At 39.9% G+C, this 23,549-nt stretch overlaps 1 protein-coding gene across 1 annotated transcript in view; it reads right to left on the reverse strand.

Moving 5' to 3' along the window:
* Positions 1-853: 853 nt before the first annotated feature.
* The window catches only part of SLC17A8 (solute carrier family 17 member 8), a 39,184-nt gene continuing 16,488 nt past the window's right edge, over positions 854-23,549 (reverse strand). The window contains exons 5-11 of the mRNA XM_044679156.1: positions 19,889-19,975; positions 17,900-18,039; positions 17,643-17,792; positions 16,559-16,691; positions 10,075-10,185; positions 1,995-2,122; positions 854-1,198 (exon numbers count right to left, since the gene is read on the reverse strand). Coding sequence (XP_044535091.1) covers positions 854-1,198; positions 1,995-2,122; positions 10,075-10,185; positions 16,559-16,691; positions 17,643-17,792; positions 17,900-18,039; positions 19,889-19,975 — 1,094 coding nt within the window. The remainder of the gene's footprint in view (positions 1,199-1,994; positions 2,123-10,074; positions 10,186-16,558; positions 16,692-17,642; positions 17,793-17,899; positions 18,040-19,888; positions 19,976-23,549) is intronic.

Consider the following 23,549-nt stretch of genomic DNA (forward strand, 5'->3'; position numbering starts at 1 on the left):
TTTGTTAAACATTCAAGCGAGGGGAAACTAACCTATTCCCTAAATAAAGTAGAATAATTTATTAAAAGAAGGAATCAACCCATTTCCTACATAAATAATGGGCAGAGTATTCCAAAAGACTTAGTGAAATTGGAAACCATTAAATCTTAAAACTTCACTGAGACTTTTGGGAGAGCATATATATATATACTCAGAGAGTCAGAGCAGATCTCCATCTATCTAGGTTTATTTACATATTACATAATACCACATTTATTTGGGGAATAGGTTAGACTCTATTATGAAGGAAGGAAGGAGATGAAGGAAGGAAGGAAGGAAGGAAGGAAGAAAGAGAGAGAGAGAGAGAGAGAGAGAGAGAGAGAGAGAGAGAGAGAGAGAGAGGGAGGGAGAGAGGGAGGGAGAAAGGGAGGGAGAAAGAAAGAGGCCAACCTATATCCTAAATAAATACTAGAGTAGGCCTGTGATTTCATTGGCATAGGGAATATCTATTATTGGGAAAATTCCCTCTACCAATGTGGATGGATGCTGGCTTTGCACCTTTAAGTCTTAGAGAATTCCTGGGGCAATGAGTGATTGAATGACTTTATTGACATCACAGAGCTAGTGTATGTTAGAGGCAGGATGGGAACCCAAATCTCTGAAGATTCAGAACAGATCTCTATCTGCTAAGCCATGCTGCCTCTTCACCACGCATTTGGCCCCATCTCTTCCTTTTCATCCTTTCCATATATATAGCATTTAACCTCTTGGCAAGATCTGCTAGGAAGAAGTCAATAGCTATGAATGCTCTACTGGCTGGTTTTATGGTGTGAGGAGGCCTGGGTTGATGAGATGACTGGATTTTTTTCTTACACTAGGAATCATCTGGAAAGTATCCCTCTTCGTACTGGTAGGATATCTGCTCTTCCTCATTTACTGTCAGTCCCCTCTGCCCTCTCCATTCCTGTCGCTGGATTTCACTATTCTGAGTGGTTGCCCCATAGGACATTTTCTTCCTTGGACAAACAAAGGTCTCGTGGTTCAGTTCCATCTCTTCCACCAATTGATCTTGGTCAATGATGCCACACTTTTCCTCACAGAGGTTCTCTGGATCGGCCCATTCCTGTTTTTCCCCAGAAGCAAAGACACCATAGAAGATCACACCACTGTAGTGTACCAGGGCAGCTATGAGGAAGACATTCTGCCATTCTTCCCGAGTCTAAACAATTATATTAAACATTGTTAGATATTTCAAGCCAAAAAAAAATCTCCATTAACAAGTTTCTACTTTTGACACTTCTTTGGTATATGACCCTGGATGAGTCATTTAACCCCATTTGGCTAGAGACCTTACACTTCTCTTAAAGATGTTACTAAGATAGAAAGCAAGAGTCTTTTTTAAAGCAATAGTTTCTATTTTCCCTGCTATTCTTTGTTTTTGACACCCCAAAAGGTAAGGCAGTGGGAACTCTATATTGTGAACGATAGGGTACAGGGAAAAGAGCACAGACGTCAGTGTACCTAGGTTCATCTCCCAGGGCTTTCTATCACAACTTTCACAGAGCCATTTTTAAACTGCACAATGCAGAGCTGGAAATGGGCCCGAACTTAGAGGTCACTGAGTCCAACAGTCTTATTTTACAGATGGGGAAACTAAGGCATAAAAAACTCAAGTGGCTTGCCAAGGTTATATAGCTAGTGTGTGATGTTACATATATATATATATCTCCTAGCTATCCTCAAATCCAAACCCAGTTCTCTACTATATTTTGTTGGTCCCCAGAGGTCATCAAATCTATTTCCCTTAATTCACAGACAGGAAACCAAGGACCAGATGATAGGAGAAATTCGATCAAGGTCTCTCAGAAGGGCAGTGAAAGAGCTGGAACTAGAACCTCTGTCTTTTAACTCCCACTCTGGTGGTTTTCTCATCTTCCCATCCTTGTTTCCCAATCTAAGGATAAAGGAAAGAAAAGGTATTTTTGGCCAGTCCTTGGCACACCAAGGACACTCACCTTGTGTTTGGTCATCGCACCAACAATAAGGGGACAAACCATTCCAGAAAGGGTTCCCACACCATTGGAGATCCCCATGAGAATGCTGGCGTAGCGCGGGGCAATATCCAAGTGATTGACATTAAATCCTAGAACAAAACCAACACACCCAAGTCATATGTCTATGTGAGGCCAAACACTTAAGGAATCATAGAATCTGATTTGAAAGATAAGTCTAAGGCCATGTCATCAAGTCTTTTCCTGAACAAGAATCTCTTTGATCTATATATCCCACAAGAAGTCAGTCTAGACCATGTCATACATTCCAAGGAGGATGGAACCAGCTTCCTCCAGATTGAGTCCATTCCAATTTCAAATACCTCTAATTGACTGGTGGCTATAGAATGTTGAACTCAGAATCAAGAAGACATGAGTTCAAATCCCACATCAGATGCCAACTTATATAGCTCTGGGAAAGTCATTAGAGACAGGTAGAAAGCAAAATAAATAGAGCATTGGATCTGAAGTATGGAAGTCCTGAGTTCAAATGAGGGCTCAAATACTTAATAGCTCTGTGACCCTGAGTAAGTCTCTTCACCTTTTTCTGAGGTTGGTTTCTCTCCTGTAAAATGACAATAATAATATCATCTGTCTCCTAAGATTATTATGAGAATCAACTGAGATATCTGTTAAGAGCTTTGCAAATCTTAAAGCATTATATCAATGCTAGTTATTATTTTTATTCATTTCTCTGAATCTTAGTTTTTTTCCTCTGAAAAATGGAATTGGATTTGATTACCTTTAAGGTCTTTTTCCAACTTGAAATCCATGAATTATTGGGGCATTTCTCCATTTTCATTATAATTCTATAAATAATATAGAAGTGTGGTAGTGTTGGAGAGAAAGTGCAAAGGGGAGAGAAGAAAAGGAAATGTATCAAGAAGAAGAGGGAGAGGAACATTGAAGGCATTTGTAATTTTTCCTGGGGTTAATCCTGCCAGTAATATGATAATTGTATGTCATTGATTTAGCACTTTACATACATTATCTAATTTAGCCTCACAACAACCCTCTGAGGTAGGTACTATGGATCATAAAGAAAAAAAAATTTAAGAGACAACTGAAGCTTAGAGAGGCTAAATGATTTGTCCGTGGTCGCAGTTAAAATGGTCAGAGGCAGTATTTGAACCCAGCCCTTCCCAGTTCTAGTTCCAACCGTCTATGTACTTAGCCATGCTTTTCCCTAATTTGTTACAAGCTAGATTAACTAAAAGAACAATAATTTGAGACATGGTGAGGACAAGGGATAGGTCATTATCTGAAGGATAAACAAGATGCTAGGAAGTAGAGAAAGGCTCCAGTGTTTCATTATGGTGCCTCAAGAGATCATTCGGAGAGGTAAAAACAGTGGGAAGTTATTTTCTCTATTAATACTCATTTTCATGGGCCCAGCTATGCCCAGAGATCACACTCAAAGCTCCAGGTTGGTTCTTTGGGCCATAATTACACTTTTTAGGTTGAAGAGAGACCTTAGATTCCATGTAGTCTAAGGTCCACAGAACATGTGAGTCACCTCTACATCATCTCTACGAGATCTTCCACAAAGAGTCACCCAGCTGCTCAACGCCTCCCATTCTATGCTGGGAAAAACTGAGGAAGCTCTTAATATTTGGAAATGTTTACTTACTCCAAACTGAAATCCTCTCTGAAGATTCTACCCATTCTCTTAGTGCTGCCCTCTAAAGCCAACCAGAACAAATCTAACTTCTCTTCCATATCCCATCCATCTCGCCATCTACCATATGCTGCCCCTCTTTAGATCAGCTCCCTCCATTTTTAGCTCCCAGAGCCCTTTCCTGAAATCAAACCTCTGGGGAAGATGATCCGTTCATCTCTGGAGAACCATGTTGGCTAGGCACTAAGTGAATGGGTGCTATCTAAGCCCACAATATCTTCTTAGCACCAAGACCATGCTTCAGATCACACCTATCCAGATGTTCAAGAGCCAGGAATTTCCACCTTCATTTCTCACTTCTTTATCTAGGGACAGAAATCAAACTAGCACAAACATTGCACTCTCACTTCTTGTATTTTTTATCTTTGGCATGAAGCATGGTACCTGGCACATAGTAAGTGCTTCATTCATTCATTTGTTCATTTACACATCCCCACACAATAGCCTTTTGACTACCTGAGGCAAGTCACCATTTTCCTCTATGTCTCAGCCTTCTCTTTTCTAGCTTAATTATTTACATTTCTTTCTACCAGGCCTTGTATGTCATAGTCCCTAGTTCCCATGTTGTCCAGACTGTCCTCATCTGGACACCTTCCAACTTGTCAATGTCCTTTCTTTCTGCCTTGGTTTCCTCAATTATAAAATGGGGATAATAATAGCGACTAGCTCAAGCTTGTTGGAAGGACCAAATAAGATAATATTTGTAAAGTGCTTAGCACAATTCCTGGCACAAAGTAGATGCTTAATAAGTGTTCCTTTCCCCCAACACCAGAACCAGAAATCATATTTGTTTTTTTTCCACACATCAGTGTTGCCCCCTACAGAGCCTTCAACAAAATTTTTTAAATCCTTACATTCTGTCTTAGTACCAATACTGAGTATTAGCCCCAAGACAGAAGAGCAGTAAGGGCTAGCTAGGCAATGAGGTTAAGTGATTTACCCAGGGTCACACAGCCAGAAAGTATCTGATGCCACATTTGAACCCAGGACCTCCTGTCTCTGGGCCTAACCCTCTATCCACTGAGTCACCCAATTGTCCCCTTAGCCTTCAGCAATTTGCCAAAACTCCTATATCTTTTGCATATGAAGCCTAGCTACACCTCCACCATTCTGTATTTGTGGCCTTGATTTTTTCAAACACATGTCAGAATTCACATCTAAGCTCATGATATTTCATCACATTATCCAAAGCCAGTCAGATTCTTTTGGATTCTATTCCTGCCAGCCATTATATTAGCTCTCAACTCTCTGTCCTCCAAATCTATGCTTTCAACCAGGTCAAAGCTTAGGGGTATCCGGGTTTTTAAAAATATTTGAAAATCTTTTCTTTCTTTTCTTTAACCTTTGCTAACTATCCATAGTGCTTGAAAAAATTTATGGAAAAAATTATTTTTCTGCCCTGCTTCTTTTTTAAAACCCTTACCTTCCATCTTAGAATCAATACCGTGTATTAGTTCTAAGTATTAGTTCTCAGGCAGAAGAATGGTAAGGGCTAGGCAGTGGGAGTTAAATGACTTGCCCAGGATCACACAGCTAGGAAGTGTCTGAGGCCAAATTTGAATCCAGGACTTCCTGTCTCTAGGTCAGGCTCTCAATCCACTGAGCCACCTAGCTGCCCCTCTATTCCTCTTCTTGATCCCCTTTCCTGACCTCTGCCTATGGGGAATTTTAAACAATTCTTCCTGCCTTCCCCCAACTCCTCTATTTTTTAATAAACACACCTCCTCTTTCATGTCAGTATGCCAAAGGAGCAGACAATCAGAATATAAACTAGCAGTGAGATTAATTACACCTACTGCCTGATTGCAATGTGATAAACACTTTATTAGAAAAGAGCCCAGAGATAAAAAGCAATTAATATGATTGTCAAGCATTATGCTCAGCCACAAAGACTGTGCTTTGCTTTTAGTTAGAGATAACACAAAGAAAGTCTTTGAGACTTTAGAACATATCCTCTGGAGCTTGAAGGGAATTAAACCATTAGGCACCCAGAGGTGGTGAGAAATATCTGGTCGAATATCTCTTGGACCTGCTCCCCACCAGCTCTGAGAGGGTTAGAGTGGAGGTCCAGTTTTAGCGATATCATTTATTAACTGGGTAACCTTGGGCAAGCCCTCAGCTTCCTCCCTTATAAAATTAGGGGTTGGATTGCATGATTGCCAAGAGCTCTTCGCACCTTCTTATGCTGAGAGGCTATTTCTGTCACCAAGGGGAAGCAGGCTATAGTGTATCGAGTGGCAGATGTGGCATTAAGAAAACTTGGATTTGGGGTGGAGGGGGCACCTAGGTCACTTAGTAGATTGAGAGCCAGATCTAGAGAAAGGAGGTCCTGGGTTCAAATCTGACCTCAGACATTTCCTAGTTGGAAATGACCCTGGACAAGAAATGTCCAGTTGACCCTGGACAAGTCACTTAATACCCATGGCCCAGCCCTTACCAATTTTCTGCCTTAGAACCAATACACAATATAAATTTTTAGATGGAAGGTAAGGAGAAAGAAAGAAAGAAAGAAAGAAAGAAAGAAAGAAAGAAAGAAAGAAAGAAAGAAAGAAAGAAAGAAAGAAAGAAAGAAAGAAAGAAAGAAAGAGAGAGAGAGAGAGAGAGGGAGGAAAGGAGGGAGGGAGGGAGGGAAGAAAAAGAAAGAAAGAAAACTCGAATGCAAATCCTACCTTGGATTCTTCCTGGCTACTTGACCATGAATAAGTCATGGGATTCTGGGTCTAGAGCTAGAAGGGAACCTCACAAGCATCTAGTCCAACCCCTTCATTCTACAGATGAGGAAACCTGGGCTAAGGGAGGTCATATTATTTGTTGTCCAAAGTTAAACAGACAATAAGCATTAGATGTGGGATTTGAATTCTGGTCTTCTGCCTCCAGAGTCAATGGCCCTAGCTAGGATGTTTCCTACTTAGAATTATTCTTAAGACTTGTCATAACTATGCTCAAAGGACTTTAAAAGATCCAGCCATACCACTGCTGGGTTTGTACCTCAAAGAGATCATAAGGAAAAAGACTTGTACAAAAATATTTATAGCTACACTCTTTGTGGTGGCAAAAAAATTGGAAAATGAGGGTATGCCCTTCAATTGGGGAATGGCTGAACAAATTGTGGTATCTGCTGGTGATGGAATACTATTATGCTAAAAGAAATAATGAACTGGAGGAATTCCATGTGAACTGGAATGACCTCCAGGAATTGATGCAGAATGAAAGGAGCAGAACCAGGAGAACTTATACACAGAGACAGATACACTGTAGTAAAATCGAATGTAATGGACTTCTCTACTAGCAGCAATGCAATGACCCAGGACAATTCTGAGAGACTTATGAGAAAGATGCTATCCACATCCAGAGAAAGAACTGTGGAAGCAGAAACACAGAAGAAAAACAACTGCTTGATCACATGGGTCGATGGGGATCTGATTGGGGATGTAGACTCTAAGCGATCACCCTAGTGCAAATATCAATAATATCGAAATAGGTCTTGGTCAATGACACATGTAAAACCCAGTGGAATTGCTTGTTGGCTATGAGGGGGTGGGGCAGCTAGAAGGGAAACATGAATTATGTAACCATGAAAAACTGTTCTAAATTAACTAATTAAATAAAACTTTTCAATTAAAAAAAAAGACTTGCCAGGTGCAATTAGAATTAATGGAATGATTTCCTACATTCAGCATCCCCTAATCAGTGGAAATTACAGATCCTCCATGGAATGACCATCACCCTGTCTTTCTAATGGAATTCCTAGAAACCTATGTATGGAATGCTTCCTAAAATGGGCCCCATCTCCTTTTTTTTCCTCATACCCCATCCCACAATCACACATATACATCAAAACATCAAGGATCTATGATTTCACTCATACAGGGAATATTTCCTCTGAAACAAATCACAAATCATCTAGAATAAGAGTTCTTAATCTGGAGACCAAAGGTTGCCAAGGTATCCATCCGTTGATAGATTTCTAGTCATTTATGAATTTGGATGGGAGACAAAAGCACATTTTTAACAATTGGTTTTCTTCATAATCTTTATTTGATACATTTAAAACCATGATTCTGAAGTGTGCATAGCCTTTACCAGACTGTCAAAGGGGATCCATGACTCAAAAAAAGATTGTTGAACCCCTGATCTATAATTTATAACCTCAAAGTACATGAGAATCCTAGAGGTTTCAGAGTAATAATTAATAATAATGATAATTCATAGTCAGAGTAGCTAATAATTAAAAATAACTAATATAAACAATAATAGCTAATAAAAACCATAATATGCCTTTAAAGTTTGGAAAATATGTTATCTCATTCGATTCTCTTAAATACTATATGAGTTAGGTAGATACTATTATTATCTCTATTTTACAGGTGAGGAAACTGAGGCTAAGTGAAAGGTTAAATGACTTGCTTAGGTCATATGGCTAGTTAGTAAGTTCAGGGAGTTGAACTCAGATTTTTCTAACCACAAGTCCAGTGCCCTATCTAGACACCATGCCAACTAGTTGCCCTGGGTCACAAAGCTTGTTTGTGTCCAAGGCAGAATTTGAACCCAGGTCTTCCTGACTAGAAATTCAATATTTTATCTACTATGCTTTCTTGCTTCTATCACATTTACAAGCCTCCTTTTAATCTTACATATCTAGACACTCTAAGGCCCTATTTTTCCATTTTGTCCTAACTTCTTACTACTCACCTACCCCTAAATCTGCCCTTAAACCTGCCCTATCCCTATTTCTGTTCAAGAGAGATGAGAGAATAACCAAGCCTCACCTGTCTTACTAACTATGGCCAAAGGCTCCACTCAACTCTGGAGCTGTGCTATTTTTCTCCTCTGATTATAATTCTATGCAACCCAGGCTCCTCAATGGCGCAACCATGAACAAATTGATATCTTTGAACACAGGAAATGAATCTCTACCACATTACTGAATTCTCGCAGAGTGAGAGACCATCTACGTCACTCTGCTTTTGATAGCATCTTAAAGGTGGGAGAGTCCTCAGAGATCACCTAATTCACTGCCTATTCCTTCAATAAGCATTTATTAAGCTTGAGAACTCACTACTCCCCAAAGCAGATGACTCTAATGATCAGAATTATCTTTCCTTATATTAAGCCAACTTAATTGGCCTTCTCAAAAACCTAAAACTCCTGGTCCTACTTTTGCCTCAGGCGGTCAAGAAGACCAAATCTGAATCCTCTTCCTCCTCAGGATCATATTTGAAATATTTGAAGATATTGATAAAATTATTATCCATAAAAACATAACTCTTCTCTCTAAATATCCCCAGTTCCTTCAATCTACAAATCATGATTTTAGAACTGTAAAGGACCCTAGAATTAATCAATCAGCCAACCATTTATTAATTACCTACTACAATGGATCAAGCACTGGGGAAGTCACTCGGTCCAATACCATAATCACTGTCAAGTTCCCCTATGCTGATTGCCCTCCTCTGGTCTCATACCAAGTTGTTGATGTCTCTGAATTTAACATTTAAAGCTGAACTTATTGATATAAATGTGGCCAGACTTGAGCAGAGGACTGTGAGACTGTCACCCTCTCTCACCATATGTTAACAACTCAGCTGAAGGAACCAAGACTGTTTACCTAGGGGAGAAGACTCAGGGGGTACCTAATAGCTATCATGAGGAAGAGGAGTTAGATTTGGTCTGTTTGCGCAGGAGGGGAGAAGCAGGAGCATCCGGTAGAAGATGAAAGAGATCAGTCTAGGCCTAATGTTAGGAAAAACTTTCTAACAATGGGAGCTGTCCAACAGTGGAAAAAGCTTCTCCCTCAAAAGATTGGGTTCCCCTTCTTTGAAAGTCTTCTGGCAGAGGATGTATGACTTGTTGGGTATCTTAGAGGGTTCTCCAACCAAATGGCCACCAGTGTCATAACATCATAGCTTCATAGCAAGAAAAGAACTTCCACTTTACTCTCCTTATTTTACAGATGAGGAAACTGAGGTCCAGAGAGGTTAAGCCTTCATTTACATAGCTGGTGTCTAAGAGAAGATCTGAACCTGAATTTCTCTCATCAAGACCAATGTCCTATCTCCTATACCAAGGTGCCTCTTGAGGTCCCTTCCAGCTTTCAGATTCTGTGATTATGTCAATGTGGCTTCACATCATATTTCATTTTTTTGGCTGTCATGTTATACCATTGAATCATGTTGAATCTGAAATTCACTAAGAATGACAAGATCTTTTTCATATGCATTATTTACTAATGTAACTAGAAATGAGAAGCAAGCAAGTCTTCTGTTGAGTTTCCACTCTCCTACATCTTCAGCCTATCCCCAGTGAGTTCATAAAGGGCACTCCAAATAGGGCCTCCTTTACTCCAACACAGATCTAATGTTTTACCTGAAATGGCAAAACCGCTGAACCCTACTGCCAACACCAGGAAGGAGATGGCCACGCCTTTGGTATGAGAAAAGCCAACCACCAAGAGTAAGGTGGCTTCCATGCCAAAACCTGCAAAGGGAAAGGAAAAAGGGATAAATTTAATTCTATTCCAGTATCTAAGTATAGGCTATCATCATGTCCACACAGACCCCACATGATTCACAAGCTCTGATACGCTCCAAAGGTATTCCATGAACCTACTAGTCTTCAGAACTTTTTCTCTCATACTCAGGGGCTCAGTTGTTTCTTATTCAGTTTCTAAGTGTTTGTATTTCAATTCTGTGACCTTGTTGGTGTGGGTACTCTCTCCAGCGGCACAGATTCCATCCCCTCTGGGTCTTGGTCTGTGAGAGATGACATGGCTGCAAAATTCATCAACCTATAGCCCACCTGGTGGTGAGTCTTTCCAAGCTCAGAAAAGGGAGCTGGGGTGGAGACTCTCCAAACTAGGAATACCAGTGAAGGATTTTGAACAGAGGAATGCTGGGATGAGACCTAATCCAGCACCACTAGGTAGGATGGAATTGAGAATGGATAAATTGGAATTGGGAATACTGGTTAGGAGACTATCACCTCTTTTTAAAAATTAATTCTAAATCTCTAATAAAATATGAAAAACAGTGGCACAGTGGAGTAGAAAGAACCCTGGATTTAGAATCAAAGGAATGGTTCAATTCTCAGCTTTGTCACTTTTTTCCTGTGTCACCTTGGTCAAGTCTCTTGATATCTCTGGGTTTCTTAGGATCATAGATCTTGAGGGATAAGGATCCTCAGAAACCATCTAGAATAACCTCCATATTCTACAGATGGGGAAACTGAGTCTTAAAGAAGTGAAGTGACTTGGCCAAATCACACAAGAAGCCCCAGAGGTGAGATTTAAATCTAGATCTTCTAACTCCACAGTCAGTGCTCTTCTCGTTCAGTTTCACCATCTGTAATATGAGGATCTTTAGACTAGAAGACCTTCCAGTTCTAAATCCAAAAAGTCATTGGGGCAGGGATTTGAACCTGAAACGTAAAAGATATAGAGAACTCACAGATGAGAAAATTTCCTCCAACAATACAGCTCAGCATTTTCTATGCAATTTAGCAAGACTCCATGAAGTGACTTGCCCAGGGTAACACAGTTCAGAATGTGTCAGAGGGAGAACTTGAACCCAAGTGAACCCAAGTCCAAGACCAGATTTATATCCACTTTCTCATGTTCTCTACACTCCAGTCGAAGAAACAGTATAGAATGATTCCTTCCAGCTCACTTATTTAGCTATTATCAGCAAAGTAGTTTCTCTATCATTGTCTTCATGCATGAGAAGCAATGCTGTGATTAAAGTTCAACCAGAGATGCCACCTCAAATAATTTAGATTCAGAAGGGACCTTAAAGACCATTGAGTCTCATCTTGCAGATGAGGAAACTGAGTCCCAAAGAGATAAGTGAATTTGGGATCTTAGATTCATAGGTGCAGAAACCTTAGAGGCCATCTAGTCCAACTCCCACCATTTTACAGATAAGGGATCCAAGGCAAAGTGAAGTATCCAAAGTCAAAACTAAGATTCAAACCCTGAACTTTTGGCTTCAAAACCAGTTCTCTTTCCACAACATCTCACACACACACACACACACACACACACACACACACACACACACACACATTAATTTCAAGGCTAGGATAAAATGAAATCAGGTTCAATATTCAATAACATAGATTTAGAATAACAAAAGGAAGAACTCAACTATAATGGATGTCAACAACTTTTACAAGAGGGGTGAGCTGTTACTTCTCTTTGACTATTAGAGTACACCTCTATCTTGATAAAAGAAGAAGTGAATGTCCTTTTGGGGGGCTGTTTCAGGCCAACCATTCTAGAATTCTGACTTGGATCCCCATGTGCATCCCCATAGCTATTGTTAATATTGCACCTTTGGATTTGCAAAAAGGAATACATACATGTGTGTATGTACACACATATATGTAGGTATGCACACATACATCTATACATCTATATATGTATATCTATATAGATATGCATGTATGTATACATGTGTATGTGCATGTATGTATACGCGTATCATTTGCTCCATCAAGAAATCTGAATACTCCATTTGAAATAAGCTGTTTCATACTTTAAACTCTGCCTACATATATGTTGGAGGTGGTTTCCTTTAGGAGGATATATGCTCTTTGGGGCACCTTCATTTTCTCTTTTAACAGGAGAGCTGTCCCCAAGATGCCATTCTCTACCCCACTGTCTGTCCTCCAGCTGCCTTGGTCACCGTGCTATCAAACACATCTGTTCACAGCCTTATCCCTGGAAGGCCAGAAGCTAGACTCTCTGGAAGAATTCATTCTCAGATGCAGAAGCTGTGTGAAAATCAAGTTCGAGGTGGGGAGGAAGGGAAGGAGGAGAGCTGGCACATCATTAGACCTTCGGAAAACAAAACCGACCCCTGAAGCCCCACAAGTCTCAGCCAGATGCTTAGCTGAGTTTTCAAAGGCAGCTTAGCAGCAACTTGTGAGATTTGTAGACAGACCCCAGGAGTTGTGACATCTCCAGTGTGACTGAGGGGTCTTTGGGTTTAGGGTACCAATCAGAGAGCTAAGGGAAATCAAGAGATGCTCATGGGAAAGGCTTGTCAAATGGAATCAGAACCAGGCATGAAACCTAAGTTGAGAGTTTCTGCCATTTGATGATGGAAATCCTAATTTGGGTTAAAAGAGCTTCAGAGTGAGCCAAGCAGCTGATGAGGTGAGAGACAAGACCCTAATAATGACAGAAATAGCAACTACAACAATAATAACAACAGTACAAGGCACTTCCAAATTGCAATGGAATTTTACATGTTATCTCATTTGATCCTCACAACCACCCTGCAACAATAATATCCCCATTTTATAGTTGAGAAAACTGAGGCAGATAGAGGTGAAGTGACTTGGTCAGGTTCACAGATCATGCCACCTCAATGTCCAGAAGCCAAAACTATGTGCCTCCTAGATACAGGGTTGAGGAACCTTTTCCCAGTTTGAATACCCCGAGGGCAAATTCAAACTGTCAGTGAGCCCCCACATTACCAGAGAGAGTTGAGGGAGAAAGTGCTTGCTTTGGATGGCTAGACAGAGGGGTGGGGCATGCCAAAATGTCCTCAGTCACTGGGAAGAGGGGGAATGGAGCAGCTCCCCAAGTGCCGACTGTGTATGCATGCCACAGCTTCACAAGGTCCTAGAAATTCAACTGAAATGCCTTTGTACACTGGAGAGACAGGTTAAGGTAAGGTGCTTACAAAGAGTGGTTAAACCAAAAGGACTGTTGAAATTCAACTGGCAAAATGGATAGAATATTATACTTGGGGTTGGGGAGATCTGAGTTCAAATACTGTCTTAGACACATAATAGCTGGGTGACCCTGGACAAGTCATTTTACATCTCCAAGCCTTAGTGTTCTCATTCATAAAATGGGGATAATAATAGCATCTCCTTGACAGGGTTGTTATAGAAGGCCAGCTCTATATGGTAGGGGTCCTGAGCGGCGTTTTACGGCGTCGGATTGCTACGACAGGAAAAAGAACTGAGAACAGCCAAACTAGCGGTTAGCCCATGCCGATCCAACGCTATGGGATTTTGGACTTTATTTTATACTGGTTTCAAACAAAGAACACAAAGAAAGAATCACAGCTGTGAAGGGGTTACAAATCATACACAATTCATTAAAGTCTAAAAAATAGAGATATGGGTGCAAGGACAAGGGCCAAATTCCAACCCCCAATTAGTAGGGGATAATTCTGGAAACAGAAATAAATTTCATGGAGATGTTTACTAATTGTGTTCTGCCTTGGTTTACAGATCTGCACCTGGTCAGATAGTCTGGACTAAATCGTCTGGCTCCAGTCCTTATCTAAGTAATATATTTTTTAGGTTTCAGGCTTCTTAATTATCAAGGAGAGAAATTGTCAAGGAGAGGAATTGTTAACTTAGTAGCTGCTGGTCTGGTTAAGGACTCAAAGCTTTCCAATAAGAATATTGAGAAAATGTGGGGATCTAAAAATGAGTCAAAAGAGGAGCCTCAGATTTTTACCTTAGATGGTCCATTCTATCTGCATCTGACATGCAGTGCAGAAAAATCATACACACAGTTTTACTTGCCGATGATTTTGTAATGGGATCCAGATAAAACATCTATTACAGACTCTGTTTCTCTAAATGACTCCTAATAGCCTCTTGGAGGGGTCAAGTTGTTTTTGGATTAATCTACCTGCTGGTACCAGAGCTTTTCAGGGCTCAGGTGACCAGGACCAAACACAAAGACTGCCTCAGCCTGGATTGGTCACGTAGGGAATCCAGATAACAGGCCCTAAATTTGACCCTATTTCTCCAATTGGCTCTTTACATCCAACGGCTTTCAACAGTTTGTGGTGAGGATAAAATGAGATTATAGACATAAGGTATGCTGCAAACCTTAAAGCATCATATATATGCAAGCTCTTACTATGTTATAGCAAAATCATATAAATTATATATTTATATACAAATTATATAAATATGTCATAAATTGTTATTTATATCAAATGTATATTATTAGTAGCAGCAACTGAACAGCCACTATTAGGTTGTTTTGTTTTGTTTATCTTTTTTTTTTTTTTTTTTTTTTTTTTTTACGAGAACCTTCCTGGGACAAATAATTTGAAGGGCTCCCTAGGGTAAAACAGAGACTAAGACACTGGCACACCAGCAAGGAAGGAGCAGCTACTGAAAAAACAGGAAGAAAAGGGTAGTATGGGGGAGAGATCACTCCAGTCCATCATCTTGGTATTTTCCTATTGTAACTAATTATTCATGCTAAACTCTATTGTTTATATTTTATTAGAAATCTCATTAGCACCTTCTAAATTCAATGCCCTGAGCCAAAACCCTAGCCACCCAGTCCCAGTTATGTCTTTTAACACAAAATAAAAGGAAGCAATTAGCTCCTGGGCATTCTGTTTATTTTAAGTAGGTGTTGCCTTAGTTATTGTTTAGCTGGGAGAAGAGATGGAAGAGAGCCCACCCAGGTTTCTAGAGAGCCAAAAGCAGTCATTAGTAAGAAAGACTTGTTATTTGCTAATTTTTTAAGAATGTTGAGCCAACTAAAATTCCTCAAAAGAATATCACAACGTAGCTTCCTGTTAGAATAGATCCATCTGATCCAATTAAATTCTTCCTTTGTGTCTTTACTCCATGACCCAGCATAGACTTTGTGAGCAGAAAGGCCACCAGAGAGTGACAGTTTTTAGCCAATGATTCATATGAAAGAGTTCTTGGAATATTAAGGACCCACATGATTAATAAGCATCAACGGTAGAATGTGGCAGCCAAGAAATCAAGCATAATCTCTGGCAGCATCATGGGCTAATATATCGTGGCCTGTGAATTATTAGTAGGCACTTAAAAATGTTTTTGGACAAATGAATGAATGAATTGATTTTTCTAACTTGGAAATTAATAAGCCAAACTTCAATGTATCTCTAAACTTGTCAATATGGGCAACCCCACAGATCATCCATGTGTCCATCCATCCCAACCCATCTCGTTCTAATGGATAATGTCTTTCAGTAAATCTTCTATTAGAAGGAGGAGCTACAAGCCTCAGGGGATGGAGAGTGAGGTCTGGAAGCAGAAGGTCCTGGGTTCAAATCTGATCTCAGATACTTCCTAGCTGTGTGATCCTGGGCAAGTCACATAACCCCCATTGCCTAATTCTTACTGCTCTTCTGCCTTGGAACCAATACATAGTATTGATTCCAAGATGGAAGACTAGGGTTTAAAAAAAAGATCTTTTAGGGCAGTGATTCCCAAAGTAGGTGCTACCGCTCCCTGGCGAGTGCTGCAGTGATCCAGAAAGGCAGTGATGGCCACACTGTTTTTGTGTTACATTCTATTCTGAGTTCATTAAATAGTTTCATAATTTCCAGTAATATTTTTTCTGGAAAGGGGGCGGTAGGCCAAAAAAGTTTAGGAACCACTGTTTTAGGGCTTCATCCAATATGGCAGTCTTCCTCTAGACTTCTTAGCACTGTGTAGATTCCAATGGAGGAGAATGACTACCTGCTAATTCTCCTCTGCTCTCAGGACAAGACCAGCCCACCTTTTATCCAGGAATAGTTTCTTTGTACATTTGACTGAACGGTTTGTCACAGTTTTCATTGGTGATACACTGAAGCCTGTTCATGCCTGCCACATGCTACTATTTTGCCTCTGAGGCAACGTGAATCCTCCATAGACTCACATCCATTTAGCATCATTGAGAAATTACTGCTAATAAAGAAATGGGCTTTCGTTTCAGTCCTATTTTACCATTCATTAATAGATTTATTATTATACAATATATAATTTTCAGAATGTTTCATAATTAAGCTAAGATTAATTTTGATCCCATGTAGGTTTCGTGAAACAGTTCAAGGATCCACAGTACCTCCACAGTTCATGATTTTGCGAACGGCTGTCGTCGTTAAAATCTTTCTGCTTCTTAAATAATCGGCCAGCTGTCCTCCGATGGGCACGATGATTGTCATGACCATATGCGGGAGTGCAGACAGAAGGCCCACCTGGAACAGAAAAGAATCAATTACTCAGATTTCTATCTACTTGATTTGCTTCTTCGTCCAGCATTCACTTATTCTTTATTTAGTCTTTCACTCTGAAAATGTAAATCAGATTCTGCTTCTGGGCCCAAACTCCAAGGAGGTCAAGAGGAGGGGAAAAAATCCTCTTAAAACATCTCTTTTTTGTGGTAGCAAAGAATGGGAGACAAAACAGGAGCCCATTGACTGGGTGATGGCTAAATGAATTGTCGTACATGAATGAAATGAGAGTTAGGTGGTACCCTGGATAGAGCCCTGGGTTAGGATTCAGGAAGATCTAAGTTCAAATCCAGCCCTTTCTTTACTAGATGTGTGACCCTGACCAAGTTGCTAGATACTTCTGCCTCAGTTTCCTCATCTGCAAAATGAACATAATAGCATTTGCCTTTCGGGATTGTTACAAGGATAAAATAAAATAAAATATGTGAAACAGTGGCTGGTACAGAGTAAGGACTATCTAAATGTTAGCTATTATTATTATCTGTTGTTATTAATGGAATCTTATTGGGCATGTAAGATATGATGGAGGTGATGAATACAGAGTGTTGTGCCTTAAAATTGACCAAAGCATATCTTCTCTCACTAGAGCCTCACAACTGCAGGAATTATTATCCCCACTTTGCAGATTAGAAAATCAAGGCTTAGAGTGTCTAGGCAATTTGCTCGATGTCATCACACAACCAGAGCAGTAGCAGGTCTGGGAATAGAAGCCTGACTTTCTGGATCCAAATCCAGGACATCCCCCACCCGACACTACAGAAAGGAATTTGATCCTGAGTGTGGCCCTCCCCAGGGCAGAGGATGGGAAAGCTGGCTGCTAGAATGAGTAACGGTCCTGGGATTCCAGCCCAAGTCTTCTCTAAATGGTTCCCAGAAGCATTTCCTAAGCGTCCAAGTTGTGCTTTTGCTTTTCACCTTGCTGATTGCAAAGCCGAAGACCTCTTCAAAGTAAGCCGGCTGACTGATCAACAGCAAATAGAAGGTCCAGCTCCGACAAAAGTTGGCCACGATGATAGCGTAAACAGGCATCGACGTGAAAAACCGTTTCCAGGGTGTGTTAAATTTCTAGAAAAGAAAAACCATGAGGTTTTTGGTGGGGAGAAGCCTCTCCCTCTCAAGGGAGCTCTTTAGGCACCAGCAGAAATCTTCAGCTGGTCATTAGTGATACTTACATTTAGACTGACCAGGTTGGTGCCTTCTCCTATGCTCGTCTCTATGTAAGTGCGCTCTTCCTCGGAGATAGTCGGGTGAGAGGCAGGACATTCATAGGCATGCAGCAACCAGAACATGTACCAAATAATCCCAAACATCCCTGTGTGGAGAAACAATGGTGGACACAGAATAACACTCACTTCTCATTTCCTTCCATTGCTTTTAAATAGTCAATTTTGAAAACGCTTTTTAATAGTCCCAAACAATTTTGCACAGTATTGTCAAAATTAAAAAGCCAAGGTGGGGAGTGAGGGGCAGCTGGGTGGCTCAATGGATTGGGAGCCAGGCCTAGAGATGGGAGGTCCTGGGTTCAAATCTGGCCTCAGACACTTCCTAGCTGGGTGACCCTGGGCAAGTCACTTGACCCCCATTGCCTAGTCCTTACCACTCTTTTGCCTTAGAGCCAATACACAGTATTGATTCTAAGATGGAAGTTTAAGGGTTTAAAAAAAAAGAATTGGAACTAAGACAGAAGGTAAGGGTTTAAAAAAATTAAAATGCCAAGGTAAACTGTTTTGTGGAATGAGAAAGTAGAAGCTACTGTCGTAGCTCCAGAAAGGGTCTCTGCCACTCTGCAGGCAGTTTATGGAAGCAAAGATCTCCCAGGCTCCTGGTCTCATGTTTCAAAAATTGGTCCTTAGACTATGGAGCTAATTGTATAGATAGGAGGTGGAATGAGAGAACCAGGGGAAAAGTCTTTGCAGCAGATGAGTCTAGCTCTAGGAAGAATGGTTACCATTGTGGCTTTCCTTGGGACTCTCACTGTGGCTTCTTATGGTGTGTGTGTGTGTGTGTGTGTGTGTGTGTGTGTGTGTGTGTGTGTGCATATTCCTAGGAAGTGTCTCATTCATCAGACTATAGAGTAAACTGCTGAAGTTTCAAGTATAGAAAGCCTAAAAATGGCGAGGCTGCCATGACCAGGGAACCAGGCCATCGACAACTGCCTCCTTGATGACACCTGCTAAACTGTTTCCTGTTTTCTCAGCTTTGCCTGTGTCAGAAGTTGCAGTATCATGACAGTCAGGGGTCATAGGACTCTTTTATTTTTTTTTAGATTTAAGTATTTTATATTTTTAGAAAAATTTTCCATGGTTACGATTCTTGTTTTTACTTTCCCCTTCATCCCCTTCAATCCCCAATCCATATCCAATGCACATTTCCACTGGTTTTAACATGTGTGATCAGTCAAAACTTATTTCCATATTATTGATAGTTGCAGGTCTCTTAACACTTAACAGGAAACAGTTTATTTTTGGTGATCTGATACAGAAATAAAAATACTTCTGTATTCATTTCAAAATGTCTAATTTCAATATTCTTAATTAATTAATTAATTAAATGAGCTTTTTAAAAAATCTTTTTTAAATGTCCAATTGGATACTTAAAATACAAATCTTTAGATTGTCTTTCTGTTGTATGACAGGTTTATACCATATATGTAATGAGTTTTTCCTGAACTATTCCTCTTTTTCAACAGTAGAATCTTAGATAAACACCAAATAAAGTGAAATGTTGCAAGGATCCAGAGCAAGGCTGAGGGACTTATGAGAAAGAAAACTAGCCACATTCAGAGGAAGAACTGTGGGAGCAGAAACACAGAAGAAAAACAACTGCTTCAACACATGAGTTGATGGGGGTATGATTGGGGATGTAGACACTAAACGATAACTCTAGTCCAACTATCAATAATATGGAATTAGGTCTTGATCAATAATACACGTAAAACTCAGTGGAATTATGCATCGGCTAAGAGGGGTTAGGGGGGTTTGGGGGAGAGGGAAAGAACATGAAATATGTAACTATGGGAAAATATTCTAAATAAAAATTAAAAAATAAACAAACAAACAAACAAATAAATAAATGAATGAATGAATGAATGAATGAATGAATGAACTGAAACATTATCTCTTTGAGCCAATAAGGTAAACTGATGAAACAAAATAACTCACCGTAAATATAAAAGACTGAGGACCATCCAATGTATTGCACTAATACTCCAGCCAATGGCATGGCGACCACTGCCCCAGCATATGAACCTAGGGACAAGAGAACAATGGGAAACACAACCTTCTAAAATTATCAGCACTTTCTAGGTATGTTGGGTCAGGTCAGAGAAACGCAGAGCTGCACTGAATTCTGAGCAACAAGGCTTTATCACTGGAGTGCTGGCCAGGCTGACTCCCATGACACCATCAAAGAGGGATTTCAAAGATGGAAAACCAGCACTGCCCCCTCAGATATCATTCACCTCATAGAGGGTGAGGAGGGTAGGGAAAGTATTTGGAAGGAAGAAAAGAAATTAAAATGTCGAATAAACATTTCAAAATACACAGAAGAGAGCAAAAAGAAGTTCAGAAGGGGATACAAGCAAAAGATTACATTGTTACACTTAATGGACACCTTAAAATTTTTATTAATCAATAAAAAAGCATTTATTAAGAGCCTAAGATGGATTAGTCACTGTAGTAAGGAGGGAAGATACAAAGAAAACACAATCCCTACATCAAGGGCTTATGTTGAAATGGAGAAAATAACATAAATATATATATATATAAATGTATATAATATGTAAATATATAAATAATAACTTATAAATGGGTTATATAATGAGCGTTGTTCATCGACTCTTCAATACTCCATTTGGGGTTTTCTTGGAGTAGCTCGCCATTTCCTTTTCCAGCTCATTTTACAGATGAGGAAACGGAGGCAAATAGGGTGAAGTGATTATACAAGGTCACCCTGCTATTAAGTGTCTAAGACCAGATTTGAACTTGGGAAGATGAATCTTCTTGGCTCCAGGCACCATACTCCTATCTACAGTGCCACTGGGCTGCCCATTTAAGTTAATGATAAAAAATAGATTTAGTTTTTTAAAAGTGTTGAGCCTAAATATTTCTGAATCTACCATAAGATTACTTAACACTAACCATTCCCTCTCTCCCTCTTCCTCACCTTCTCTTGTATCACCTCAGGGCATGGTCTTCATCCTCCTTCATTGTTCAAATAGAAACACTAAGTTTCCAGGGACCTGATGTGCTGCTATGCAACTTGGGTCTTTCCATACAAAAAGAAGAAAGGTGTGAATTTCCAAACTCATTGGCTTCCACTTTTTCTGGATTATTTTAGTCTTCTGGGGGACTAACTACTTTTAGGATGGAGCACAGAAACAGGCATACCCCTTAAGAGACAGGTTTCTAAAAAATTGGAAACAGTGAATTTTCATGAGGGTTTCCCAAAGACATATATGGGAGTTTCAATTAGGTGATCTTAGAGGTCCCTCCCAGCACTAAATTCTGGGGTCGTCTCATCTTCATTTTTATTAAATGTTTATTGACTCACTAATCTTAGATGCTTACTAGTTGCATGACCCTGGGCAAGTCACTTAACCCTATTTGCCCCATTTTCCTCATCTATCATGTATTAATCTGGAGAAGGAAAAGACAAGCCACCCCAATATCTTCACCAAGAAAACCCCAACTCACAAAGGGTCGGACACAAGTGGAAAATAACTGAGCATCGTCATTGACTGTATGAATTTTTTTTTAATGCGCTTAGGGAGATGTTATAAAAATTTGTTTTTCTATAGTGCTTTAGCATCCTCGAAGCTTTCTTCATGGTCACCTTATGAGATGGGTAGAAATATTTGTGGCCTTAAAGTGCTGATAAGCAACTTAAATTTCAAAGAGTTTAAGTCACCTATCTAGGGTCCCTTTGGGGATTCAAATTTCAAAGAAACATTTTAGAAAAATACATAGAAGAGAAATTAGCTTAGAAGGGGACACAGTAAAGCAGAGAAGTTTTGTTACTACCCTATTAAATTAAATCTATTTAGGGAGCAGCTGAATGGCTCAGTGGATTAAGAGTCAGGTCTAGAGACGGGAGGTCCTGGGTTCAAATACGACTTCAGACACTTACTAGTTGGATGATCCCATTGCCTAGCCCTTACCATTCTTCTGCCTTGGAACCAATACACAGTATTGATTTCAAGATGGAAGGTAAAGTTTTTGTTTGTTTTTTTTAATTAAAGCTATTTAGGGGACAGCTAGGTGGCTCACTGGAGTAAAAGCCAGGTCTAGAGATGGGATGGAACCAATACACACTATTGATTCTAAGACAGAAGGCAAAGGTTTTTGTTTTTTTTTAATTCAACATATTTAGATATGGACTTATGCAAACATATATTTAGACGTATAATTTTTGCTAACTTCAAACGTGGGACTCACTGATCATAGTTATACAGTAGCCTCTTTATCTCCTCAGCTTCCTAAGATCTATCTCCATACCATGACCCCTGTCAGTCCATAAACCTTGAGCCACATTTCCCAAAGGGAATTTTTTTTACCAGAACCTTGATATATGCAAATAAGGATTCCATGAAAAGATCTGATTGGTCAATGACCAACCAGCCCCATTGCTAACTGAAGGCAAGGGAGGGATGGAGAGAAAATAAAAGGGAGAAAGTCCAGAAGCGATATTAGGAAGAGAGGGCATGTGCTGCTTACCGAGGGCCCCCATGGCAGGTGAATGAAGCTTCCACTGGCTCTCAGAGGGTTAGGATTATGGCTATCCAGTGGTCCTTTCCCATTCTCTAAGTGGCAGTCCAAATCCTAAAGCCCTCCCAAAATCTCTGCCTCTCCACCATCTCTTCCTTCTATGATCTACTTCATCATCTTTCCTCAATGGTATCCCACCAATGGTGCCTTTTGCACTAACCTCCTTCTCTTGTGGCAACCAGTATTCATAAGAAGCACAGTATAGAGCTTAGAATGCTGAACTGGGAGTCAGGAAGATCTGGGTCACAATCCTGTTATGTGACTGTAGGCAAATTATTTTACTCACCTATACTAGATATTACCTATAGTATCTATACATATCTATAAATCTATACACATATACTTATTATATACTTATATATTCATTTTGGGGGGAAGCTAGTTGGCACAGTTGATAGGGCCTGGCAGGGCTTGTAATCAGTAAGAATCACTTTTGTGAGTTCAAATCTGGCCTCAGACAGTTAGCTGGCTCAGTGACCCTGAGCAAGTCACTTAACCCTCATCCAGAAAATGAGCTGGAGAAGGAAATGGAAAACTTTTCCAGTATCTCTGCCAAGAAAACCCCAAATGGGGTCACAAAGAGTCAGATATGATTAAAAAACACCCAAACAACTCATTTCCTCATCTATAAAATGAGGAGAATAATGTGTACTTTTCCTAGTGTTGCAGTAAAGATCAAGTGAGATGATGTGGATAAAGCATTTTGCAAATCTTAAAAGTTCTATATAAATTTTGGCTATTATTAATATTCTTAAGTCATAGATTTATATTTGGAAGACCTTTTGGAGGTGGTCAAGTCCAACCTCCTCATTTTATAGATGGCAAAACTGAGGTATGCAGCAGGGAAGTGACTTACTTAAGGTCATACCACTATTAAGTGTCGGAGTCAGAATATAGACTTATAGACTTGTCACTATAAGGGACTTTGGTGGCCAGTGAGTCTAATGCCTTAATTTTACAGAAAAAGAAACTGAGCCACGGAGAAGTAAAATTACTTTCCCAGCTAGGAAATACGTGAGGTGAATCTTGAACCAAAGTCTTCCTGACTCCCAGGCCA

This window comes from Gracilinanus agilis, chromosome 5, assembly GCF_016433145.1.
Source record: "Gracilinanus agilis isolate LMUSP501 chromosome 5, AgileGrace, whole genome shotgun sequence".
NCBI lineage: Eukaryota > Metazoa > Chordata > Mammalia > Didelphimorphia > Didelphidae > Gracilinanus > Gracilinanus agilis.